A 26,238-nucleotide genomic window follows, 5' to 3' on the forward strand; every position below is an offset into this window, starting at 1 on the left:
AAGTCTCCACACATTTTTCACAGACAATTAACTGTTTTTGAACTAGAATATTTTTTTTATATCTCTTCTGTTTTCAAAAAGAACTTTGGAGAAGTCTCCACAATTTTTTTTATAGATAGTTTACTGTTTCTTGAACCAGAATAGTTTTGTTGAAATTTTTTTATAAGGAAATTTGGAGAGAAGTCTCCACCCTTTTTTACAGACAATTTACAGTTTTAAATTTATATCTTTGGAATGAAACTTTTTTTGGACCCCTTTGACTTAAAACATTTTCTAATCATCTATTACATTCAAAATTTTTAACAGATCTTTCGAGATTTAAATAATTCCTTTAAAAGCGGTGTTAAAAAAATACTTATAACAACAATAATAATAATAATCAGCTAAAAATTAAAACTAAATCTAATCAAAAAAAGTATATCGATAAAATTTCAACATTTAATAACATGACACAAAGAGTGCAAATATGCCTACACAAAAAATTTTTTGATATTCTTTTCTTAATTTTTTTTTTTAAGTTTAGCATTAATAAAATTTAATTATCTCTGGTTGATTTTCCTTTTTTTAAGTTTTCTTTCTGTTGGTTTTTTTTTTTTATTTTCATATTAAAATCCTTACCCGTTTATAAGTATAAAAAACATTTTCAAAATGCAATTTATATAATATATATATATTTTTTTAAATTTTCTAAATAAGTTTAGTCCTTAGAGCTATTTAATGTTTTTTTTTTTTTAATTTCAACTAAAATTAAACTTAAAAATAATATTAATAAAAAAAGAAAGATTTTTAATAGTATAATTTTGTTTTATATATATATAAATATATTTACATGATAATTTTTTTTTTAATACACACTCTTAAGTAATTTCTTCGGCTTATTTATTTATTTTTGTTTAATATCCAATCACACACATTTTTAATGTTTATTTTTTTTCTTTGAATTTATGAGTAGGTATATGGAAAAGAAAAAAATATAAATTAATTTATACAAAATTAATTAACTTACATGCAGGTATTTTTTGTATTAATTTTAAATTATATTTAAAAATAAGTTTTATTTTTTAATATTTAATTTATGTTTTTTTTTTTTTTGGTTTTGTTTTAAAGAAATTAAGTGTAATTATTGTCTAGTAACTTAACAATTTGTTTTTCTTTACTTAATTAATTTTCTTTAAGTTATTATTAATCTATAGCACTTAATTTTATACAAAAAAAAAAAATAATAATAATAATTTTTTAACATAAAAAGAATATAAAAAAGAAAAAAAATTTAAACTAATTTTATGTTTTCTATGAAATTCGTAGGTACAATTCAATGAGAATTTTATGTGTTATTTTTTTATATCTCATTGGTTTATTTAAATATTAAATTAAAATTTTTTTTGTTTTTAATAAAATAAAAAAAATTAATTTTAAATAAAAAATAAATTTAATTATTCTTAAAATTTAACTAAGTTTATGCATTTGGGTTTTTTTTTATTTAAATAAAATTAAAATAATTTTAATAAAACACTTTAATATCACGCATGTGTTAGAATATAGGTCATTAGAAGAATAATCAAATGTGAGATGATTATGGACGAAGGTGTAATATACAGCACAGCACTTCGGCCACATTGTTGAATTTCAATTTCTTCCGGATGGTAATTTATGCATTTTTTGGGCCTTCGACGTTTTTGTGTTTCTTGATTTTGACGACGTGTACTGCAGGCTCCTTTAAAGAAAATAAAAAAATTATAGCCTTTTTTTTGTAAAAAAAAAAATATTTGAAAAAAGTTCTGTCTAGAATAATTGCATTTAATCTGCAAAATCCATCAGTTGCGACATTCGGAAGGAGATATTTTCGGATCAAGGTCTCGAAACAAGTTTTAGTAAACAGATATGAGTTCACAATGAGCAGGCCTATCCATTTAGATCAAAAAATTGCAAATCTACATATTTTTTTAAGATTTTCGAGGTCTAAAAATTAGGTATTTTCAAAAATTTCCTCCAAATCGATTGGGTGATACATCAAAAGAAAGGCCTTTTTAAGCTCTATTCACTACTGAAAACCAAAAGTTTCTTGCATTTCTGGTTGCTGAATTATGTGCACTCGAAATATTTTATTTTTCTTACATTTTTACATTCGGAAGCAGATATTTTCGGATCGAGCTCTCGAAAGACGTTTTGGTTTACAGATATGAGTTCACAATGAGCAGGCCTATCTATTTAGATCAAAAAATTACAAATTTATTTTTTTTAAAGATTTTACCCCTTGCCTAAAAAAAAGCCATTTTCAAAAATTTCTTAAAAATCAACCGAGTGATACTTCAAAAGTAAGGCCTTTTTAAGCTCTATTCACAACTGAAAACCAAAAGTTTCTTGCAGTTCTGGTTGCTGAATTATTTGCAATCGAAATATTTCTGTTTTCAACTTACCTATGACACCACCTTCTTCCAGAGGTTCAATGTTCAATTGTTTGGAACCGCACGGACACAAAGTATCCACAACCAGCAGAATCAAATTGCTATGTGGTATTTTTTGAATGCTAAATGGACGTTCACATCCTGACACATGACAATTCGTTAATTTACCCTAAACACAAAAAAAAAAAAAAAATAAGACGGTTTATAAAATTTCTCAGCATAAATATAAAAATCTCAAACCTTCAATGGATTATTTTGTCCATTTTGATTAAGTTTCTCAGGTTGAAGGACAAAAAGATCAGTTTTTAAGTCACATCTCCTAGCATGTTGGGCATCTGGTGATGCTCTAGGACCAGTATGGGGTTTATGTTGCTTTGGTGGTGGTGTAGCTTGTTCCTGTAAATTTTGAGTTACAAAAAAAAATTAAAAACAATTCTAAGGATAAGAGAAAAATAAAAGCTAACAACATCAGGTGTAGTAAATAATTCATCCATTTCCTCATCCACCGGCGAATAGTCATCATCGAATGGTTCATAATCATCGGTGTAAGTTGGCTCTTCAAAAACTTCGTCCTTGTATGAGTAATCATCTTGTGGCCAGGCTCGAATTGGATTTGGCAATAGTGTTAACCATGCCGTACTCAAGGACACTACATAATTCATCAAACACGAAGCTATGCGATGTGGTCGAGCAATTCCTCCTGCGGCGGTATAAGGATTATCGGCATCTGAACAAATTCCTTGATAGTCATTTATTGTCACTCTCTTGTAAATTCGATCCTGGACTAACGAGTCCATGATAGTTCCATCGATTTGTCCAAAGAATTTTCCAGTATGCTCATTCTCCTCCGAAATTATCACAAAGCCATTGTTATCAAGGACATAACAGTCGAGATTGTCCGAAGCACACGTTCGTTTGCAACCTGTCATTCCCGTACACTAAAAAATGAAAAAAATATCATAAGATCTTTTCTAAAGATTCAGAGTGTTTGTGAGAGTCTTACTGCAGAGGTTATGTTAATAAAATGTTTCGACAAGGACTCATGTTGAAATTGTAATCCAACAACTGCTGCTGGAGCCTTATGACCTCGATGCTCAACAAATACCGCATGAGTAGCTGTTACGAGGGTCATATTCATTTTGCCAGAATGTCCTGAATCAAATGGTACGCTATAGACAAAACTATCTTGTTCGACAGTGTGTTGATCGATGGCTCGTTTGTACCATGACATGTCCATTGCTCGGGAATTGTCTTCACTAAAGTGACTGTTGAAGATAAAATGCTTATGAAAATTAGTAATTTTAAGGATAAGATAAATTTTACGGTTCAGGAGAATCCTCAGGTCGTTTTATATGATCAATCCATCGAAACAGTCCAGATCGTGTAGCTACAAAAGAAGTTGCAACACCAAACTTTTGAAAGCCTTGTCTGAAAGTGGATATTTAGATTTTGGAAAAAATTAATTTCGAGAAATAATTCATTTTTTTTTTTTAATTTTTATGTGGACAAAGTTACTCAAGCTGTTAAGGATCGAAAAATATACTTTTACCTTCTTCGGGAAAGCAATTTAAAATTACAAAGATACAATTTTTACACAAGTAAGGACCTACAGAAAATTTGGTGAACTTGTGCAAGTGTGAATAACCACTGATTTTTTTTATCAATAGAAGCTACATTTTGTCATTGTTCAAATATTGGAAAGCTTTTTAAAAACTCAGTCGACTTGTTTAATTCTAAGAACGCCTTGGGCCTTTAAATAGAATTATTGTATTACGTCTTTGACACCTAAGGTCTCTTAAATGGACAAAAAAAAAAGAATTTTTACTGAATGCTCATTTGATTTCGTAATGTGGGAAATTGGAGACTTCTCCAAATAATCTGGAACAATAATAAATTTGTATTTGAAACTTAAATTACCTACTGAATTCATGGACGATGGCAATTAAAATTGTTCTTTGTTTGCAATTTCAAAATCTAAAGCTAAATTCTCACGAAAATTCAGTTAAAAAAGAAAATTTGTGGAGAGTTTCCCATAGATTAAATATGTTTCTGTACGACCTGAGGTCTTTATTGAAAAGAACTAAAAGTTTTGTACTTGGAAGCCTGGGAAAAGCAATAATGTTGAACGCTCCATTAAATTCTAGAGAATTCTCCAAAAAATCTGGTACACACAAATTCAATACGGAAAAGGTTGTAAGCAGGCAAGCGAACTGAAATATTTTTTTTTCTGTGTTATCTAAGTGTAGCACTCTCGATAGATATTCGGTTATAAATTTTGTTCGTCAAAATTCGTAAAGAATCCAAATGAAGTGGAGGAGAAAAAGGAAAAATGTTTTTTGGAGAGTTCTCTCACTTACAAAGATATATTTACATAGTTTCTATTTTTTCAAATAAAATCTTTTGAAAGTGAAGGGGATTCACCTTCTGCAAAGCTAAAAGAATAGAAATGAATTTATATTGAATACTCTTTGGCTTTCGTTATTTGGAGAGTTCCCAATATAATTTGGTAGAATTATTAAATATTTAGCTATGTTTGTCAAAATTCGAATGAGAACTTTAATGTCAAGGATTTTTTGTAGATTTTATAGAGTAGAGAATGGAGGAAATGGCTTTAGCCATTATAGGATGCAGGCTTTATAAGCTACTTAGCAATGTAAAATTAAGGTATATTAAGCATTTTTTTTTACACTCCTAGCATTGGAAAATGAGTTCAAATGATTTTTAACCAATAAAATACCATTACCATGATAATAAAAATGACATCCAGCAGCTATGGCTATTTTGAAGTGAAATAATTTTTGTATTTATAAAAAATCATAGTTTACCTTTTAAGAATCGCCATTAATGTGGCAATTGGACTGTAATTTTATTAAATTAAATAATTTTTTTGTTTTCATAAATAAAATAAAAAATAAAATAATTAAAATATAAATGTGCAAGTAATTCCATGGGAGAAATTTATTAATTTCATTTATAAATATGTTTTTTTTTTGTACATATTTTGATAGAAGGGAAAACAGTTTATTTAAGAAATAAACAAAAATATTGAAATTGTTCAAATGTTGCAGTGGAAAAAAATTGAAAAAAAGGAAAAAGAAAATTTCATGTGCTGTAGTGCATATATCATATAGAAATAATTTAAATAAAAAAAAAATGTGCAGTGTGAAAAATTTGTTTTTTTTTTTTTTTTTCTTTCAAAGTGAAATTCGTCGAACTTTTGGTAATTTCTTCAGTCTTATTCGCACTTGTTTTGACCCTAAACTATTAAAAACAACAAAAAAACCTTACAATGAAACATTTTTGAAAAAATGGTGATAAAATTCGATTAAATTACTAATAAATAATAAAAAAAAATAACGTACTCCAATAAATATATAACTTTATGTCCAAAATACATTCTTTTTGTCATAAAAATCAAAAGGGAAATTTGTAAAAGAATGAAAAACTAATAAAAGATTTAAGAAAAAGGTCAAAAACTTCATTTTAAAAGTAACTCTATCAGAAAAATTTAAGGGAAATTTTTGATCCCACTGGGATTTTTTCAGGGAAATTTTTATTTGAGTGTAAAATAATCAGTGGTATAGTTTTATGTATGATTCATATAAATTAATCATTTATTGAAGCTGAATTTTCTAAACTTAACCAGATATAAGGAGTTTGAAGGATCAAAAGTCAAGTACAAATAGCACATGATACTAAAGTTCAACGAATATCACACTAATCATCACAAAAGCCATCTTAGACTTTTCTCTTATTCATTTATCATTTATGATTTCATTAATTCAATCTTCCCACACCCACACTTACTGTTTGTCCTCTTTTCCATTCGATGGCGTTGTTGAATTTCTTTCTAAACCATCAGTTACCATAGCATCTCTTACCAAACTTTGAATCAAGGTTCGATCGCAAAAATATGGTTCAGCTTTGCGAGAACCTTGTCCATTTAAATGTTGACCAAAATGACTACCAACAGGTGTTGCACCGTGCATACTATGATGTGGTTGAGGTGATTTTGGACGAACCTTTAAAAAACAAAAATTCAAATTATTATTATTTTCGTTGTATTTGTTTAGTTTGAAAATTAACTTACGGACATCCATTTCCAACCGGGCCTACCAGCACGTGCCAAAAAATGCAACACTTGTTCTTCGGGCGTGGAAAAGCTAGGCTCTTGTTCACGCGACGAAGTCATTTCACCGGAACTCTCACGTTCCTTTTCCAAATCACTAACACTATTGTACTCGCAGTATACCCAATCGGGATGGACACGCCAGTTGTCTCCTTTAAAATATTCTGTCACTGAAAATCGAATAAAACCAGTTAAAAACAGTTTTATGACCTTTAGGTTACCGAGACTTACCATTTTTTCGTGAATGCCTTATCTCTTGCTGGGAGACTAACTCATGGCTGCCATATTTCTCTGGGAGTACAACAGCCAATGTGAATGGAGTATCTTCAATAGGACCATAGAAATATCTGACAAAATTTACAAAAAAAAACTTTAGGGGTCTGAAAAATATGATTATAAATAAATTAAAACTAACCTTTGAGTCCTTGAAGATACTCTCTTCATTCCATCAAAATGGTTTAGGATGGTAAATTCTGTTTCACCTTCCTTGGGCATGACCATGTCACTTCGCATCTAAAATATATATCAAACATCAATTTTAAGACCCTATTAAAAATTGCATTCCTTTAAACTTACATCATAAAGCAAATTTTTATTCATTTCAACAATTTCATGCTCATTGCCCATTTCTGTTTCCGGCAGCTCCAACTCCGTTATATCAACCGATGTATATTTTGGCTTCAAATGATCAATATAATGATTGGCATCACCTATAGGTCTCAAATCTGGATGATACAACACCCTTCCATTATTATCCACGATAAACGAATAACCATTCGGTCCCAACTTGTGTTGTGGTATCATCTTTCGAATTTCTTCAATGGGCACATCAGTCCCCACTACTCCTAATAAATTCGCCACTCTCACCGAATGGTTACGTCTATCGAAGACCGGAGTTGAAACTGTCGTCACAAGACGTCGCTGAAATTCACTATCTCGTCCCAAACCTCCCGATTTGCCAGCCATAAAAACTGGACTCCAATGGACCGGATGGTCAGCTTGATACATAATCATTGGACGGGCCATAACTAGGGCATAGTCGATAACCTTTTCTCGAGCTTCTTCAATCGAATTGATTTGGGCAAAGAAACCTTTGTTCGAACAGGCCATTTCATGGAGATTGCTTCGGAAGCTGGACTCGTCACCGATAAGATAGGTAAAGATACGGACGGGCATATGGGGCCAGTTATACTGTTTGATAGTTTCTTTATGGCTTTCTGTGGTGCCTCTTGTAATTAACATGATGGCTTGGTTACATTGACTACCTTCACCAGATTGGTTGTACTGAAAAAAAAAGAATAAACACTAATAAGAAACTGACTTGATAGGGTCTCAAGTTAGTCTTACCTTGTGCAACAAACTAAAGGCATACTCAAGGCCTGCAGTGAAATTTGCTGTATCTTCCAGTTTGACAGCTTTGACAGCTGATTTAATTTCTTGAATATTGTCTGGAGTAGCTCTGACCATTCGATCCTTGAAACATGGCACAGGAGTCTTCACAGTTTCGGTAAAGGTTATCAGGTTTACATAATCATCTTCACCCAATGTATCAAGAATATTAAAAGCTGTTTCGGTAGCCAATTCAAAGGACTTTTCTGATATTCTCGATGAAGTATCCAGCAAAATCATCTAAAAAGAAGCATTTTAGGAGAAACAAATTTCCCATTTATAATGTTAAAAGACTTACAATATCCTTTGGTGATGAAGCAGCCTGGACAAACCAATTGTGCGTTCGAAAATCATGAATTAACTTACTGCCCCTCGAACCTTCCGGTGGCCAAGCTGTACCAGGAAATCGTCGAAGAAAACCAGTTGATGAACCAAAATATTGCCATGACAATGCTGGGTCTCTTTCAAGGTTATTTTGAAATAAGGGATCTAAATGAGAACTCCATTGTAATGACGCCTTGACATCATTCTCATCTAGATTCACTCCATTCGGTACTAGAATTGAACTGAGACTTAAATTAACTGGTAATCGTTCAAATCGACGCATAAATCTTATGTCCATGTGACGAGCTCCATCAGCTAATTTGCCATCGGAATTGTACTCATTAATTCGGCGGGCATCGTAATGTTGTGTTGCACCAGATGATGAACTATGACCTTGTGATTCGAGTTCAGAGAGTGCGGCTTGTTCGGCAGAGTCCATAATGCGCTAGAAAAAGAAAAAACAGGATTGATTTATCAAAAATTTCATTGAAATATGCATTTTTTTTTAAAGAAAACTAAGTGGGAAATTTTTTTTTTTGCTAATAGAATTGATTTAGAGTCGAAATTTTTACGAAAATTGTTAATTTTAGCTTCATTCTATAAAAAACTGGGGAGGGAAATTTTTGATCCCAAGGGAAATTTTTAGGGGAAATTTTTATTTAAAGTTCCTAAGGTTAAAGCATTACAAAAACGTTTGAATTTCTTTAGTTTTTCAAAATCTGGTGTCTAAATTTCATAAGTAAACTAGAAAAGATGAGAACAAAACGAAATATTAAGCTAAATGAGTTCCTAGAACATTTTTATGACTCTTTTATCTTTTAAAACAACTTTCGACTTTACAAACCATTTAATTCAAGGGATCTTTATAAAGAAATTCCTAAAAAGTTACTCTTTAAAGTTAGATAGCAAAATGCATATAATGAAACAAAGACATAGTTAAACGATTCAAAAACGAAACTATTTTATCTCGAAAGTCATTTTGGTTTTAAATACAAAACTTAAACTTTCCTCAACACAGTAAAAAAAAAGGACACGTGGTGTGTTAAAAATAAAGAAGCCCACCCAAAAAAAAAAAATACAAACTTCAAACTCCATAAATTGAATGGGTATATAGTGTGCTACCTAGTGCATCCTTGAATTTCTTACCTCTCTTTCTCTATAAGCTAGAGCTCACACTTCTTCTTGAAATCCTATAGTGTACTTGTATATAGTGTGCCATGACACTTCAGTGAGTGTTACGTAGTTCGTAATCACATTACCATATCAGAGATGTTAGTTACCGCACCAGCAACGTGTGTGTGCACCTTGGTCTATTCTTTTCCTAAGAGTGGTGATAGTGGGGAGATGGTATTTTGTGTGTGAAAATTGAAGAAGATGGGGGTTATGTCAGAGTGTATTCATATAGTGCAAACTGACTCCATTCTAAGGTTACGTACTGTAGATACGCTTCGTTGAATCGTTCGTTTTATTTTTTTTTTCTTTTTTTTTCACTTATTTTTACCTTTATATGCAGTCCGAGAACACCTTCGTGCATAGTGAACCTGCCATGGTCAAAAGAATAGACTTTGAGGTGCAACGAAAAAAAAAAAAGAAACAAAATGAAAAAGAAAAAGAAACATTTTAAAAGGCACCAAGCTGAAAAAAGCTTAGAAAAAAAAAAATCAACTGAAATTGAAAGGATTCATTCGCGCATTCTAGCGTTTAGTTTTTATTTTTGTTGAAACAACCAATCAATTGCCTTTTCTGTGCGATTAACACTTCTTTTGTTAGTTTTGCTGTCGATGATGATGTTGATGGCGATGATGATGAGTATTGCTATGTTAACAGGGGTACAAAAGGACGCCATTCTTACAGTCGATTGAAGAATATTTTTTTTTGTGTTATCTACTCAAGAAAAAAAAAAACAATGTAAAGTTGGTGAAGGGCGTGAAAATGCTTTAAGGATTTTTTTTTTGCATGGAACTTAAAATTATACACATTTAATTTAAAAAACTGGGAAAACTTTTCGGGATAACATTCTTAACTTTTGGGTGAAATGAGATCTTTAGCCGACCGATCACAATGACTATCTGTTACAAATTTAAAATTAGACATGAGCAAAAAATCACGATCTGTGAACTGTGATTTTTAACCTGTGATTAAATCACTACCTTAAAATAACCTTTGACTACCTTAAACGTGAATTGAGTATTTATTTTTCACTTCATGTCATTAGGCCGAGTTTATTAGTAAAATTACTACTCCAGTTAATTAGCAGATTTCCCAAGTGAAATCAAGAATGACTTAGAATAAATAACAGCATGGTCCGGTAAATCACAGTTTTCTTTTTCAGATTAATGACAGGTTGCTCACATTTTTTTTTTGTAAAATCAAGAAGTAGGTACTTACGTTAAATTTTAAGTTAACCAAGTTTCTGTGGGTTTGGGTTCAAGCAATAAAACTATTGGTAAGATCAAGGGTTTCAGTGGTAAAATGAGTCGCTTAAAACAAGTCGCGAATCACTTTGGAAAAAACACCGTTTCTCGCCTTGGAAAAATCAGGATTTGCTTTGGTTTAATCACATATTTCTACATTAAAACCATAAATCACTCCGGTAAAATAACCATTTAATCACATATTGCTCCGAAAAAATCACAGGTTACCCCGCAAAAAATATCACGGGTCGTCCATTTAATTACTGGTTTGCCACTTAAATCAACGATTACTTTGGCAAAAGTTAATAATTTTTTTGCTTTGGAAAAATCAAAAAATTCCCCTTGAAAAATCTAAGATCGCGGATATTTTCGATAAAATTACTGCTCCCGTTTAATATTAAATTTACCCTATAAAATAAGGAAAGCTCAGGTTAATCGGGTTTTCCTATATAGTAAAATCGCATGGATTGTTTCAAATATATATGTATTTTAGATTCATTATTCTTTCTTACGTGAAAAGTCCTTAGGAATGTAAATTTTGAAAAATACGAATGGTTTATAACGTATAATTGTTTTTATTTTGTAAGTGTATAAGATTTTAGATTTTTATTTAAAGAAATTTAAATCACGGTTAGAAATCACAGTTTTATATCACAGTGAAATAATTACAGTCACAATAATTATGTATACCTGTGATTACAAAATCACGTCTACTTAAAATATCAAAGATACAAATATGAAAAAAATCGAAGACGTGATTTTTCAATCACAGGTATGACTGTAATTGTGATTAATTTACTGTGATATAAAGTTGTGATTTTTAAACGTGATTTAAAATAAGATAAAAAGTAAAGGAACGGACTGTCCCTTTTGACGCTGACTATTTCGCTCGTAAATCATAAGTCAAAAAATGTCAATATCATGTCATTTTTCGAACCCATAATGCCCGACAAACAATTTTGGTTCTATAAAGCTTTACAGATGCAATTGTTGCTTCTGTAAAGCATTATAGAAGCAAAATTGTTAGTAGGGTGTTCCCGGTGTTTTCCGAGTAAAGCGGCTGTACCTATTTTTACTTTTCCACAATTTTTTTGCTTTCTTAAAGAATTTTATCGTCAACACATTAAATGTAAACAAATCTTATTAAGGAGCTAAAAGATAGGAAATTGTCGCTGAGTTATTTGAGTAGTAACAACAAGTACCTCTTTAAAAATTAAAGTTCACGTTTCAATGAACATTTTGACAAAAGTCTTTCTTTCTTTTTCAAAATATACCAAATTAGTTGTTAATTGTTATGAATTCTGTATGTGTAGGTAATAAGTCAAACTTTTTATGTTAGGCAAGGACATCATATATCCACCCACATACACCAATATTTTGTTCAAAATCAACTTGCCTTATGTCAGCTAACAACTATACCTAATTGGCCCTGGATAATGAAACAAAAACAAAAAAAAAAAATAGTAGGTATATTCTGAATTCTGATGATGTTGGTGATTACAAGTATTATGCCCCGAAAAATTAATGAATTCCCCCTCTTCTCTGGTTTACCTAACTACTTCATCTTTTATTTGACCTGGTGACCTCAAGATCCAGCAAATTGTTGTTCATTTCTTCTTTTCTTTTCAAAAACATAAACTTTCGCCCAAATGGATACACGAGGAAGTATAAAAATGAAGAAAAATCAATCAATGAAAAAGTTGTGTGCTACCAACACATACAAAATACATTATACACATCAAAATATACCCAAGGACTAATCTAAGAAGAAAAAGAAAAAAAAAAATCCAAATCTGATCGATAGTCGTAACATCTTGGCAAATAGATTATCATCAACAATATTCGGAATGAAATTAATTTCTGGCTAGGACACTCTTTCCCCAAAAACACACACAAACACACTCGTACACAGATTCATCTATAAAGGAAGAGAAGGGATACAAGGGAGATCCCTCTAAAGAGACCGGGTCATTTTTATATGACTGAAGCTATGAGTTTTCTTTCAACAAAATCGAAGGACAAAAATCGAAAAAAAAAAAAAAATATATAAGAAAAAGGAAGAAAAAAAAATTTTTTTTTCTTTCTTCGCATTGTTGATGGTAAATGACCGGAATATTGAAACTGTTTTTCCATACACAGCAGAGCCGAGAGTCAGCCTTTCTTCTTTCCTTCATCGTCGTCGTTTATATATTTTATTCAATCCTTGAAAAGGAGGACGAAACTTAAAATGTGCAACAGCAAAAGACGTAGACGAAGACGACTACAATTTCAACGACAACGACGGCAGCACCCAGGCACAGGATAATAGGAAAATAAATACAAAAAGAAAGAAGAAGAAAAAAAAAATTATATATAAAAATTAGGTCGCGATATTGATAAAAGGTCCTTTTCTTTTGCACGCTGCGTGCTTTCTTTTCGTAATGAATTTTATACGAATATCCTTCCAATTTAGTGATCTTTATATCCACCATGGCTTAGTTTTTGTGTGTTTTTTTTTTTTTTTTTTTTTATTTTGTTATGTTTCATGCTCGACATAAAATTTGTAAGTTTTTGTTTGTTTTTTTTTTGTGAAAGAATTTACAAATGTAGGCCATGAAGTAGGTACATTCTGTATAATTTTTTTTTTTTTCATTTTTTTAACAAGAAAAAAAAGTATAGTTGTTGCTGATGCAAGCCTCGTAAGCAGATAGTTTATATACGTTTTAGGGATATTTTAAACAGAAAATATATACAATTTTTTTTGTTTTTTGTTTTTTTTTTTTTTGGAAAAGGTTTTGTGTTTCGGAAATTTGTGTTGGCCGCATGTTTGGAATTTTAAATGAGTTCAAGAGTGACATTTAAGCTGGTTAAATAAGTTTCTTGAAAATGTTGAAGATAGAAAATGTTGAAGATAAAAAAAAAACTTTGCCAAGATATTACTAAAGCCACAGTTTTGTATTGGTAAAAATATGGTCAGTGCTACGCTCTTCGATAAAGATCTGATAGATAAAAAAAAAAAAATGGCGCCCAATGTGGGTTTCGATCGCAAAGTGTTCTTTTAGAGTACCTTCTTCCAGTTCTGTGAGAATCACAATTAACAATTTCTCAAATAATTTATTCAATATTCATTGGAAAAAGTTTGTTCTAAGCCCCTGAATGGCGCCCAACATGGGAGCCGATTTCAATTGAGTTCGATTTTTTTTTCAGTTTTGTACAGTCTTATCGGATTAGTATTGAATTTCGAGATGATTTTTATTTTGTTTAACAGAAGCTCTAATCTAGATTCTTTTATATTCGTGCAGTGAACATTGTTTTTCTTCATTGAATGGCGCCCAACGTATGAGTGACTAACAGCAGCTTCTTAAATTGTTGTTAAAATTGGGTTATGACGGATACCTAATTAATACTTAGTAAAGCAATTTTATCTAGTCGGAGAGAGCTTTTGAAAAGGCTTTCAACTTTGAAATCAATTGCGAAATATATATTTTATAAATGGTGCTATAGTATAGTAAAATTCACGAATGCACCCATTAAATGGCGCTCAACGTAATGCATTACCTTTCAATGGATATAGGTATTAATATTTTTAAATACTATATTAGCATGTATTAGAAAGAAATGTCGTTAGAAAAAGCTTAAATTCTTAAATGGCGCCCAGGTAGGGTTCAATCACTAAAGGTAAAATCGTTTTCATTTGCAACACAAAAGTTAGAAAGAAAAATAATTTCTGTAATGAAAATACCGCAGCAGAGTTTTCAATGATCTTGTCTTCCGGCATTCGTAAAGAGTACCACATTTGTCGGAGAAATTTGCAAAATATAGCGCCTTTAGGTTAGTCACGTTGAATTGGTTCTTGACTTGGCGCCCAACGTGGATCTTATGGTTCATATTCTTAACAGTTTTTTTTTTTTTTTTTTTCATTTTGATCAAGCATAAATGACGTAAGAAGCTGTGTTTTTAACTCTTAAATGGCGCCCAATGGAGCGTTTAACTACAAAAGGGTCCTTTCGATGCATATATATATATTTTTTTTTGCAAAATGGCGCCCAACGTGAAATCTAATAATGCGCAGTTATTTTTAATTCTCATTCTATAATCTTCTTTCTTCACCGTGTTTATAAGCAACTTTTTTTCTAAACTCATAAATGGCGCCCAACGGAGAGATAAATAGTTCCTTCGATGCATTTAGATTCCGTTTTAACGGGAGTCACTTTTTTGGTAAGGATTACAAATTTCATAAAAAAAGGCATTGTGAAATTAAAGGTTATATTCTTGGATATCTTTGCTAAATGGCGCCCAACGTGAAACATAAGAACGTGCAATAGTTATTTCTAATTAGCAGCCTTATAATCTTCTGCATTGCCAACAAAAATAAAATTCTCAACAAAAATAACTCAATTAGTCCATACACCAAACACACACATACACAGAATTGTAAAGGGATTGACTCCCTTTAAACAGCCAAATGACATTCTCCCGCTGCTGTGTTGCTGCTGTCACTGTTGCTGTGTGGTGTCGGTGTGGTGTCTGTTCTATCTCTTTCAATACAAAATTTTCTCGCACATGAAACCAAACACTAAATCCAATGATTAATTCATGGTACCCCAAAGGAATTAAGCCAGTAAAATAGCTGATCCAGGTTTCTACCATACTTATACTATACCTATACATAACAGTAAAGATACTTCAATGCAGTAACAACATGCACTTATCCAAAGCTTTTATACAACAAAACTTTCATCTTTTTTTTTTTTTTTTCTTCTTTTCTGATTCTCAAACTTTATGCATTAAACAAATGGCTCTGGTGTTGGTGTCGGGTTTTGTTGTATGTGTGAGTGTGATACTACTAGGATAAGCGATAGTAATGGTGGTGCATCGAAATTCCAAATTCCCATTGTGTCTGGGTGAAAATTCTAGGTTCAGGGAAAATTCAGTTAATCCAGAGGATTTTACATTGTGGATTAATTAGTTATCTTTTGCACAGGGATGATGGCAATGACACAAAAAAAAAAAATATCCTTTTCAAAAAAAAAAATACATCCTTTCCATCTATTTTTTGTGTGTTGTAAGTGAGAATGTTTGAATTTTAGTATAATGTATGGATGGAATTTGATAGAAATTGATGTAAAAAAAAAGAATAACGCTATGTTTGTTCCTACTCATGTTGAACAGGACTAAAAAAATAACTCTTCATATTGTCTTTATATCCGAGAGAATGTCCTTTATAAGTTTACGAAACAATAAAAGTTCTATCCCTCATATCCTGTGTATTCAGAGACTTGGCATCAGACACACTCTTCCAAACATCCTACGACTCCTTTGTAAGGACGAAATGAACAAAAAAACAAATCAACTGTATGGGTATACTTTTGCATCGACACGTTTTAACAATTAGGCTCTCTCTGATGGAAACGCAAACGACCATATGTGTGAAGTCTTCCTCTTGCCCAGTATATAGAAGGTAGGCAGAGGCACATTTTGCCTTTTGATGTCGAGACCAAACCAACAATGACAGACTGACGCCTGCATAGAAGATTAAAGTCTCTCTCTCTCTCTCTCTCTCTTTTTTTTATCTCACTTTAAGTTAGGATAGCTTTTTATTGATTTTAGTTCCTCTCAAATGTCAGGAAGAATCCCTCTCGCCTTCGCAGCTTTGTTCCGTTCCGTTATAAGAACTTCCTTTATATTGTAGGTACTTTGCCGTAATTCTAATTTTCGTCCTCTTTCCATCATAATCGTAGTTGCATCATCCTGGGTGACGTAGTAGAGTCGTTATTGTAGGTAGAGAGTGAGGTTAGGTTTTATTTGGGATGAGACATCCTAGAACCCAGATGCGTGATGGTTCTGACAATATAGCTCCCAGATAGGTTAATCTCATTAAAACGAGGGGCAATTTATTATATTTTATATACTGCCAGGATTAGCGTGGGGTATGGGCGATATAGCAATGTGTGTGTGTGTGTGGGACAACGACAGACGATTAAAGGACAAACATTCCATAAATTTTATAGAAAAATATTTTATACCAAAAGGTCAGCGAATGCTATGTTATGTGCTATCTGATGTTTGCCAGGACCACCCACACCGACTTTCTCCGTTTGTTGGCGTTGTCACTTAGTGCCACCAAACAACGCCAACGCACAACCAACGCAACGCAACGCTATGATAAAATCGTTTTAAATTCTTCATGATTTAAATACAATTTATAAAATAATAATAATTAACCGCTAACATTATAAAGGACAAACATATCCTAGCGAATATTGTGAGGGGGATGATCCTGGGGCAAACGGTCATTATTCTTGCTTTGGAAAATAATTTATGATTGATGTTTTTTAGTCCTTCGACAAAAAAAAAAAAAAAAATATTTTATGTAGAATATTTCAGTTCAGAGAATCCTTGTTTTTTTTTTTTTTTGTTTTTGCAAAAAAGGATAATTTTGCAAATGGAATAATATTTTCAAAGGACGCATGTTATAGGCAAACACATAGAAATAATATTTTCACAAAATTTTGTGAATATTTGTTATTGTTGTTGTTGTTGTGACGAAAAATGACAATATTTTCATAGTGAATTTAAATTTCAACCCCAAAAAGGTAGGGTATAGGTAATTACATGAATGGAGGTGTACGATAAACAGGATATCGATGACTTTTGCGATGAAATTTGTGTGTTTTTTTGGAAATTGATTGTGGTATATAGTTTGCTGTGTGTTTGGTTTGGTTTGATGAGAGTGATCTACATAGTATAGGTATGTGTGGTTTTAAATAGGAATTTTTGTTTAACAGTGAAATGAGGACATTTTCAATTAAAAAAAAAAAAAAGGACGACACCTCCCATCATTATTATTGAACATTTATCAGAAATTTTTGAACAAAAGGATTACTATCTAAATACCTATCCTATTCTTATTGTTTGTTTGGTGTACCAACAAAAATTTTGTGTGTTATTGATTATAATACAGGAAAAAGGAACACTTTGATAATTGGATTTTAATTATTGTCATTATTGTAGTGGAAATAAAACCAATTTCGATGTCAATAGGAATAATTGAATTTGATTGGTATTTTAGTTTTTGTTAAAAAAAAAAAAACATAATTCAATTCGATTTATAATTATTTAAAGGGAATTTTTGCATTCCAAAGGGATGTTGATGATGTAAACCATGTTTCCAATTTGCTAAGCTATTTTTTTTTTTACAATATTAGACATGTTAAATGAATAAACCTGGTAGTAAATTGTGTTTCAACAAACAAGAGAGGCGGACACTAAGTAGAAGTGATCGAAAAAATATGAAGATTCACGTTGGGCGCCATTTGAGGAGGAACAAGAATTAAATGCTTTGATAAGTCATGTATTTTTTTTCTGAACAATATTAAGCTTAAGTTTTTACAACCATAAAGGTGATATACACTATTTCAAAGAGATTAGAAGAACATGAAGTTTCACGTTGGGCGCCATTTAAGGAGGAATACAACTTAACTCTCTCTGATAGTCATATATTGTTTCCTGAGCAATACAAAGAGTGTGTTTCAACAATCAAAAAGGGGCGCACAATAAGCTAAAGATATTAGAAGTACCTGAAGCTCCACGTTGGGCGCCATTTAAAGAGAAACAAGAATTAAATGCTTTGATAAGTCATGTAATTTTTTCTGAACAATATTAAGCTTAAGTTTTTACAACCATAAAGGTGATACACACTATTTTAAAGAGATTAGAAGAACGTGAAGCTTCACGTTGGGCGCCATTTGAGGAGGAATACAACTTAGTGCCACCAAACAACGCCAACGCACAACCAACGCAACGCAACGCTATGATAAAATCGTTTTAAATTCTTCATGATTTAAATACAATTTATAAAATAATAATAATTAACCGCTAACATTATAAAGGACAAACATATCCTAGCGAATATTGTGAGGGGGATGATCCTGGGGCAAACGGTCATTATTCTTGCTTTGGAAAATAATTTATGATTGATGTTTTTTAGTCCTTCGACAAAAAAAAAAAAAAAAATATTTTATGTAGAATATTTCAGTTCAGAGAATCCTTGTTTTTTTTTTTTTTTTTGTTTTTGCAAAAAAGGATAATTTTGCAAATGGAATAATATTTTCAAAGGACGCATGTTATAGGCAAACACATAGAAATAATATTTTCACAAAATTTTGTGAATATTTGTTATTGTTGTTGTTGTTGTGACGAAAAATGACAATATTTTCATAGTGAATTTAAATTTCAACCCCAAAAAGGTAGGGTATAGGTAATTACATGAATGGAGGTGTACGATAAACAGGATATCGATGACTTTTGCGATGAAATTTGTGTGTTTTTTTGGAAATTGATTGTGGTATATAGTTTGCTGTGTGTTTGGTTTGGTTTGATGAGAGTGATCTACATAGTATAGGTATGTGTGGTTTTAAATAGGAATTTTTGTTTAACAGTGAAATGAGGACATTTTCAATTAAAAAAAAAAAAAAGGACGACACCTCCCATCATTATTATTGAACATTTATCAGAAATTTTTGAACAAAAGGATTACTATCTAAATACCTATCCTATTCTTATTGTTTGTTTGGTGTACCAACAAAAATTTTGTGTGTTATTGATTATAATACAGGAAAAAGGAACACTTTGATAATTGGATTTTAATTATTGTCATTATTGTAGTGGAAATAAAACCAATTTCGATGTCAATAGGAATAATTGAATTTGATTGGTATTTTAGTTTTTGTTAAAAAAAAAAAAACATAATTCAATTCGATTTATAATTATTTAAAGGGAATTTTTGCATTCCAAAGGGATGTTGATGATGTAAACCATGTTTCCAATTTGCTAAGCTATTTTTTTTTTTACAATATTAGACATGTTAAATGAATAAACCTGGTAGTAAATTGTGTTTCAACAAACAAGAGAGGCGGACACTAAGTAGAAGTGATCGAAAAAATATGAAGATTCACGTTGGGCGCCATTTGAGGAGGAACAAGAATTAAATGCTTTGATAAGTCATGTATTTTTTTTCTGAACAATATTAAGCTTAAGTTTTTACAACCATAAAGGTGATATACACTATTTCAAAGAGATTAGAAGAACATGAAGTTTCACGTTGGGCGCCATTTAAGGAGGAATACAACTTAACTCTCTCTGATAGTCATATATTGTTTCCTGAGCAATACAAAGAGTGTGTTTCAACAATCAAAAAGGGGCGCACAATAAGCTAAAGATATTAGAAGTACCTGAAGCTCCACGTTGGGCGCCATTTAAAGAGAAACAAGAATTAAATGCTTTGATAAGTCATGTAATTTTTTCTGAACAATATTAAGCTTAAGTTTTTACAACCATAAAGGTGATACACACTATTTTAAAGAGATTAGAAGAACGTGAAGCTTCACGTTGGGCGCCATTTGAGGAGGAATACAACTTAACTCTCTCTGATAGTCGTGTATTGTTTCCTGAGCAATACAAAGAGTGTGTTTCAACAATCAAAAAGGGGCGCACAATAAGCTAAAGATATTAGAAGTACCTGAAGCTCCACGTTGGGCGCCATTTAAAGAGAAACTACAATCATGGATTCTTTATGTGAATTTTAGACAAATTCAACTTAAAAAAAAAATATACAATAACCTAATTTTCTCCCCTTCAAATATAACTAAGCCTCCGAAATCAATGAAAATCCAAGATGATTAAAGATTATCCTCTCCAGGTCAAAAATGTAAGATTCATAAATAATAGACTAAAACTACAAAAAAAAAAAAAAAAAATAAGGAGAAAAAAAAATGATGAAACAACATCTTATCATCGAACGAAGACGTCGTTCCCAGAAAAATCGTAAGGAATTTTCCAACAAGCACCCTACACTCCATTCATTCTTCAAGTGATGGCCCCAAAATGTCTACTGCAACTTTTGGTGCTAAAGTATGGTTTGGCGGCATGGTGATATCACTATACTACTTTCCAGTTGATTGTAGATTGATTATCCCAGAATACCGAAAAGGGAATGGAAAAGAACACAGCAAAAATTTGCTTCTTTGGTTTTTATTTAACAATTTTTTTGTTTTTGTTTCCATTGAGTTATAGAACGAACTGTGATACCTACTACTCCCGTGATGGGTTTTTACTTTATTCCCCCATCATCAGATATCTCGATAGCCTTTGGCTAAAGGGTTGTGTCGTATGATCATGATGAGGATGTTGGATGATAAGAGGAGAAAAGTGTAGGAGGAACACAACACTTCTATCTAACACCAGTACAAAAAATAAAAAAGGACCAAGATGGAAAGAAAAAATCCTGGCGCTATTCTTCACAAAAAAAAAAAAAAGGAAAATTGGAAAGTTTCGATTTTTTCCACTTTGCTATAGCTATTCGTAGTATTTTTTGTTGTTGTATTATTTGAAGACCAGAAGAAGAGAATGGGAACGCGTAGTGCCCTTCGGCTTTTCCCCCAAATCAGTTTAGTGATGAAAACTTTCAATTTACCATGAGATTATATCGTTCTTTAGTTATTTTTTTTTATATTTTATTTTATTTTGTATTTTTTTTTATGTTAAAGGATACATTTTTTAACAGTACGATAGGACTAGAGGGAGTTATCTCTCTGGTATAGAGATGAAGATAGTCGTGATGAGGGTGATGATGGGCAATGGTGATGATGATGAAGATGTTGATGATGGTGTGTCGGAGTTTTGTGATTTTGGACTTGGGATAAGGGTGACACTTTAGTCTATCTCTATACAGTATATTTATAAATCCTTTTTTTTTTTTACTTTTTTTTGTAAAGGTATTTTTTTGTTCTTTTGGTTTATTGATTTTCTTTAAGGGATACGACGAACTGAAATTATAGGGTAAACATTTAATTTAGAACAGTTGAGCTTTTATAGTGAATCAGAAGAGCTGAAATTTATGCATTCAAAAAATAAGAAATACTAAACTTTGATTTTCCATTTCAAGGGAAAGTGGTTTAGCTGCAACCAAGCTCATTTTCATTGCAAATAAATCAAAGACAAACAATTCAAAGAGATTGGAAGAACCTGAAGCTTTACGTTGGGCGCCATTTGAAGAGGAATAAAAATTAAATGGTCTAATAAAATCATGTATACCCTTGTGAGCTTTATTAAGCGTAAGTCTTAACAACCATTAAAGGGATAGACACCGATTTACAGAGATTAGAAGAATCTGAAGCTCCACGTTGGGCGCCATTTAATGAAAAATGAGATTTAACTCTATATGACAGTCATTTATTATTTGTTGGGTAAAAGTGAACTATATTGCGATTGAATTTCAACAACATTGAAAACGATAGAGACTAATTTAAAGAAATTGCAAGAGCATAAAGCTCCACGTTGGGCGCCATTTTAGGAGGAATGGTTTAATTATAATAAATAAATATAATAAATCAACGATCTCTGAGAGGCGTGCATTCTTTCTTTAGCTAAGCAAAGCATGGATTTCAAAAAATAAGAAAAGGACGCATAAGTTTGAGATGTCAAAAAAGAATGAAGCTCCACGTTGGGCGCCAATTGACGAGAAATAAGAATTGACTGTCAAATATTTTTTTCTCAGGTATATTGGCGTATATATGTATGTCTTTCAACGACATAAATGTGAAAGACACTAATTCAAAGAGATTTTTGAAAACCTTAAGCTTCACATTGGGCGCCATTTGTAAAAGAATTAGAATTAACTCTCTTTGACAGTCATGTATTGTTTTTTTGCACTCTACAAAGCACGGGTTTCAACAAAGAAGAAGTAGGAGACACTAAGTCAAAGAGGTTGTGAAGAACTTGGGCGCCATTTAAAAAAAAAAAAAAAAAATAAAAAATATATCTCCCGGTAATGGAAATTCATCCTAAAACTTAAGTCGTGAACCATGTCAGAGTATTTTTTCCTAAACCTTCAAAACTGAGACCGTCTGAAATCATTACCAGATATGCATCTCTAAATTGCTAAGAAGTACCATGAACAAGTTTGCTTTGCACATGCTTCTACGAATATTTACATGGATTAGCATACCACACATAGACTTAATTTATAGATGATACCAAAAACTATACAATTCCAAGCTTCTTCGTCCATCAGAAAAGTCATGATTAATTACTGACGTAGCTATATGGTCATCCAAGAGGTTCCATTTTTTTGGTCTTTGGGGCAAAATACACAAAATATCCTTCTCTCTTTCTTTCTCTTTGCTCTAAGTTTAAGGAATTGTGGTTAATTTGAAATTCATCCTACAAAATATTCCCTTCACACAGGTCTTCCTTTATATAACTTCGCACTCTAATAAATTAAAAACCACAATCCTATGCCATGATATAAGGTATATCCTGGATAGGATACTATACATGTTTGGTACTGAGTTTCTGCCAATATTATGTTTGTGGTGAAAGTTTCTTCTTATACATTTATATATATATTTTTTTTTTGCCTAAAAAATTAAACATAAATTTAATATATTTTCTAGTGAATGCTTATGGATTAAAAAGGATTACACACAAGGATCTCAAAGCTATGACTTTTCTGTGTAATCTTTAAAGATTTTCAATTTCAGTTCAATGCGTTTTTTGAGATATAATTCCAGTTGTCCGATTTTCTTACATTAAGTCTGTATTATTTTTTTTTATGAAAAAAAAGGACCAAAGGAAGAAGGACATAAAATTTTTTTTTTTTTTTGTGTTAGACTAAGAAATTACAAAACATCTCACATGCTTGTACAACATCAGTGCGAAAGGCAGCTTACAAAAAAAAAAAAAAAAAAAAAAAAAAAAAACTTGAAGAAAAAAAAAATATCCTTGTGAAGGATGAAAATAAAGGACATCTCTCTACGCTGCGATAAGTTGCTTGTTTATATTTTTTTTTTTTCTGCTCCTCCTTCTCTTATTATCTCTCGCATCGGCTGGTCCAACTAAACAACAGTAGCGCTATTTTGTGAAATAAGAAAAACAAATATTAGAAGACGACGACGACGTGTCAGAAGTGGGATAGATACAACAAAAAACAACAACGAACAAAGAAAAAAAAACACAAGTTGTTGCCGCACCTCAAGGAGACTATAGAGTAGATAGGAGCGTAGCAGAAGCTTCCAACAGCAGCGCAGTTAGGAGGTCGGTTGGTCGGTTTATAGTGTAGCAGGGCGATGAACAACAACTGTTTTTTAAGACACACACAAAGGATACAAAACGCTGCTCCTCAGAACAATTTTACTTATGTTGGTTGTGTGTTATTCTTGTCGCGCGTTACAAGACAACTACATATCTAAAGTGAGAATAATGTGATGGAATGGAGGGAGGGTAGAGAGGAGGAGGAGTGAGGTAAAAAATGTGAAAAAGTTGGAGTTATTTATAACAACAGTTCTTACTTAGGAAAACAACTCAGACGGGTCTAATGGTGGGGACCTGGGCCTGGACACGGTCTCGAAGAATATAATAAGAAAAAAGGACATTGTCCATTGCATTTTATATGATCCACTTAAAGGACATTGCATTAGGAGTATCCATCTTGTTGTTGTTTTGAATGGGTAAATGAGAGTGGGACGGAGGAGGAGAGTGTATAACTGTGGCTGACCATAGGCACGCAGCCCAGCAGTCGTCTAAACAAAATGCAAGGATATCTTTGCTGTTTGGCTTCTTCCATTGGTGTTTTTTTTTGTTTTTATTTAGTTGTTGTCATGTTTTTAGAAAATTCTTATTTTGTACGAAATATGTACCTACATAAATTATAGAGTGACAGAGAGAGAGAGAGAAAGAGAGAGAGAGAGAGATAATTTAAGGCAAGGATATCGACCTTCAAAAGATCCATGATTTATTGAGGCAATAACTCAGAATTGCTATTGAATTTTTATTTACAGAATGACAATGAAGGGAATGAAATGCTGTTACTGCTGCCTGCTACTGCTGCTTCTGTTGCTGTGACGAAGAGACGAGATGGTGTTTATATATTTTGGACGAGTGAATGGACGTAAATAATGATTTTGATTTATGTAATAATCCAACAACTGACGGGAGGGAAATGTTTTTTTTTGCAAAGTTTTTAATGGATTTTTTGGTGGGGGTTGGGGGGGGGGGGGGGCTGTTAGTTGATGTGATGTGGGGATTTTGTTTGAAAAATTGTTTTATTTATTTTTTTTTTAGATAAAACGTTAGGATATAATAAAAAGCAATTTAGAAAATCTATTTTAAAGGTAGTCGTTTTGTGTGTGTTTTTTAAGCTTGGGCATAGTTTTTTTAATGGAATATAAAATAATAGGATAATGGTAAATTGGGTCATATTTTCATCAATAAAAATCCAAAGCTGAGATTAAGGTCAAAATATTCTAAAAAAAACAAATCTTCCATTAAGAGAACTTTTGGAAAATGCCCTTAAAAGTCATGAAATGTTCAATTAGAAATCCCACATTGGGCGCCATTTTTTGTTGCATTCAAAGAAAATCTCTTTAGCCTTGAGAAACTCTCATACATAACATGAATCGATTCATGTCTACATTGGGCGCCATTTTTTGATGGATCTTAAGAAACCCGCAATAAATTGCACATATATACATAGTTCCATTCCCCTGGCATGTAACACTTTGAAAGCATAAAATGTTTTATTTTTTGACCTACGTTGGGCGCCATTTCTTTGTTGCACTGGAAAGTGAAGAAAGTTCACTTTCGTTACAAGGCACTGATAGGGTAGAGAACCAACTATTTCCAAAGAAATTTAACTGTCTAGCTGCTCCTTTTTTTAAGACATTAAATGCTGTATTTTAGGGTCCAAATTGGGCGCCATTTGCTAGTTGCACTGTAGAATAAGCAAAAAAACACAGTTTCGTTCCAGGGAACTGATAGGGTAGAGAATCAATTCTTATCAAAGAAAATTAAAAGTTCAGCTTCTCCGAATTTGAAAGCATCAAATTCTGCATTTGTGGGCTCACATTGGGCGCCATTTCTCTGTTGTACTGAAAAATATAAGCAAAAATGTATGTACTTGAAGAAATCTATTTTTTATTTTAATAAGATAGATAGATTAAAACACATAGGACCAGGCGTAGAAGATTTACATATACTTTTGAAGCACTAAATATTGACTTAGGTATACATTAAACACTTTTCACCGATGATTTCGAAAAAACCGGCAATCAGAGAACATAATTTCCATTCAAATAACAATGATTTATAGGGCCTTAAAATTATCCTTTCAATTAACATGGGGAGGTTTTAAGTTGAAGGCATCTAATATTTTATTATTGGACCCACATTGGGCGCCATTTTCACTGCAATAAATTTAATGGTTCTTAAATTAACTTTAGATTGATGAAGACTTAAGTCTAAGTGTGACCCTGATGGCTCTTAAGAAGCTAGAAACACTTTGATCTCACATTGGGCGCCATTTTGATTCAATTCAATTAATTCAATAAATTCAATGGTTTTCAAAATAACTTGAAATTTATAAAAAAAAAATTTAGTCTAAATGTCATAATGATGACACCGCAAAAAGAATTATCAAAATTGGTCCACTTAGTCTAAAGTTATGAGGTAACAAACATACAAAAAAAAAAAAAAAAGACGAATTGAATACCTCCTCCTTTTTGGAAGTCGGTAAAAAAAGGAGTTTTTTTGCTCTTAGTTT

General features: G+C 31.8%; 1 protein-coding gene across 3 annotated transcripts in view; it reads right to left on the bottom strand.

The window, feature by feature from the left end:
* Positions 1–1,465: 1,465 nt before the first annotated feature.
* LOC129913011 (voltage-dependent calcium channel subunit alpha-2/delta-3) overlaps positions 1,466–26,238 on the bottom strand; it is a 150,979-nt gene continuing 126,206 nt past the window's right edge. Inside the window, exons 5-18 of one of the 3 annotated variants that reach the window (XM_055991329.1) lie at positions 8,222–8,692; positions 7,882–8,163; positions 7,111–7,818; positions 6,950–7,047; positions 6,766–6,881; positions 6,496–6,704; positions 6,213–6,427; positions 5,231–5,263; positions 3,729–3,833; positions 3,409–3,670; positions 2,873–3,343; positions 2,646–2,801; positions 2,418–2,574; positions 1,466–1,714 (exon numbers count right to left, since the gene is read on the bottom strand). In XM_055991329.1, the coding sequence (XP_055847304.1) occupies positions 1,521–1,714; positions 2,418–2,574; positions 2,646–2,801; positions 2,873–3,343; positions 3,409–3,670; positions 3,729–3,833; positions 5,231–5,263; positions 6,213–6,427; positions 6,496–6,704; positions 6,766–6,881; positions 6,950–7,047; positions 7,111–7,818; positions 7,882–8,163; positions 8,222–8,692 (3,477 nt within the window). In that variant the 3' untranslated portion in view covers positions 1,466–1,520. Of the gene's footprint in view, positions 1,715–2,417; positions 2,575–2,645; positions 2,802–2,869; positions 3,344–3,408; positions 3,671–3,728; positions 3,834–5,230; positions 5,264–6,212; positions 6,428–6,495; positions 6,705–6,765; positions 6,882–6,949; positions 7,048–7,110; positions 7,819–7,881; positions 8,164–8,221; positions 8,693–26,238 lie in introns of all 3 variants that reach the window. The other 2 variants (XM_055991328.1, XM_055991330.1) reach the window with 2 other exon arrangements.

The sequence above is a fragment of the Episyrphus balteatus genome, chromosome 3 (genome assembly GCF_945859705.1).
Source record: "Episyrphus balteatus chromosome 3, idEpiBalt1.1, whole genome shotgun sequence".
Taxonomy (NCBI): domain Eukaryota; kingdom Metazoa; phylum Arthropoda; class Insecta; order Diptera; family Syrphidae; genus Episyrphus; species Episyrphus balteatus.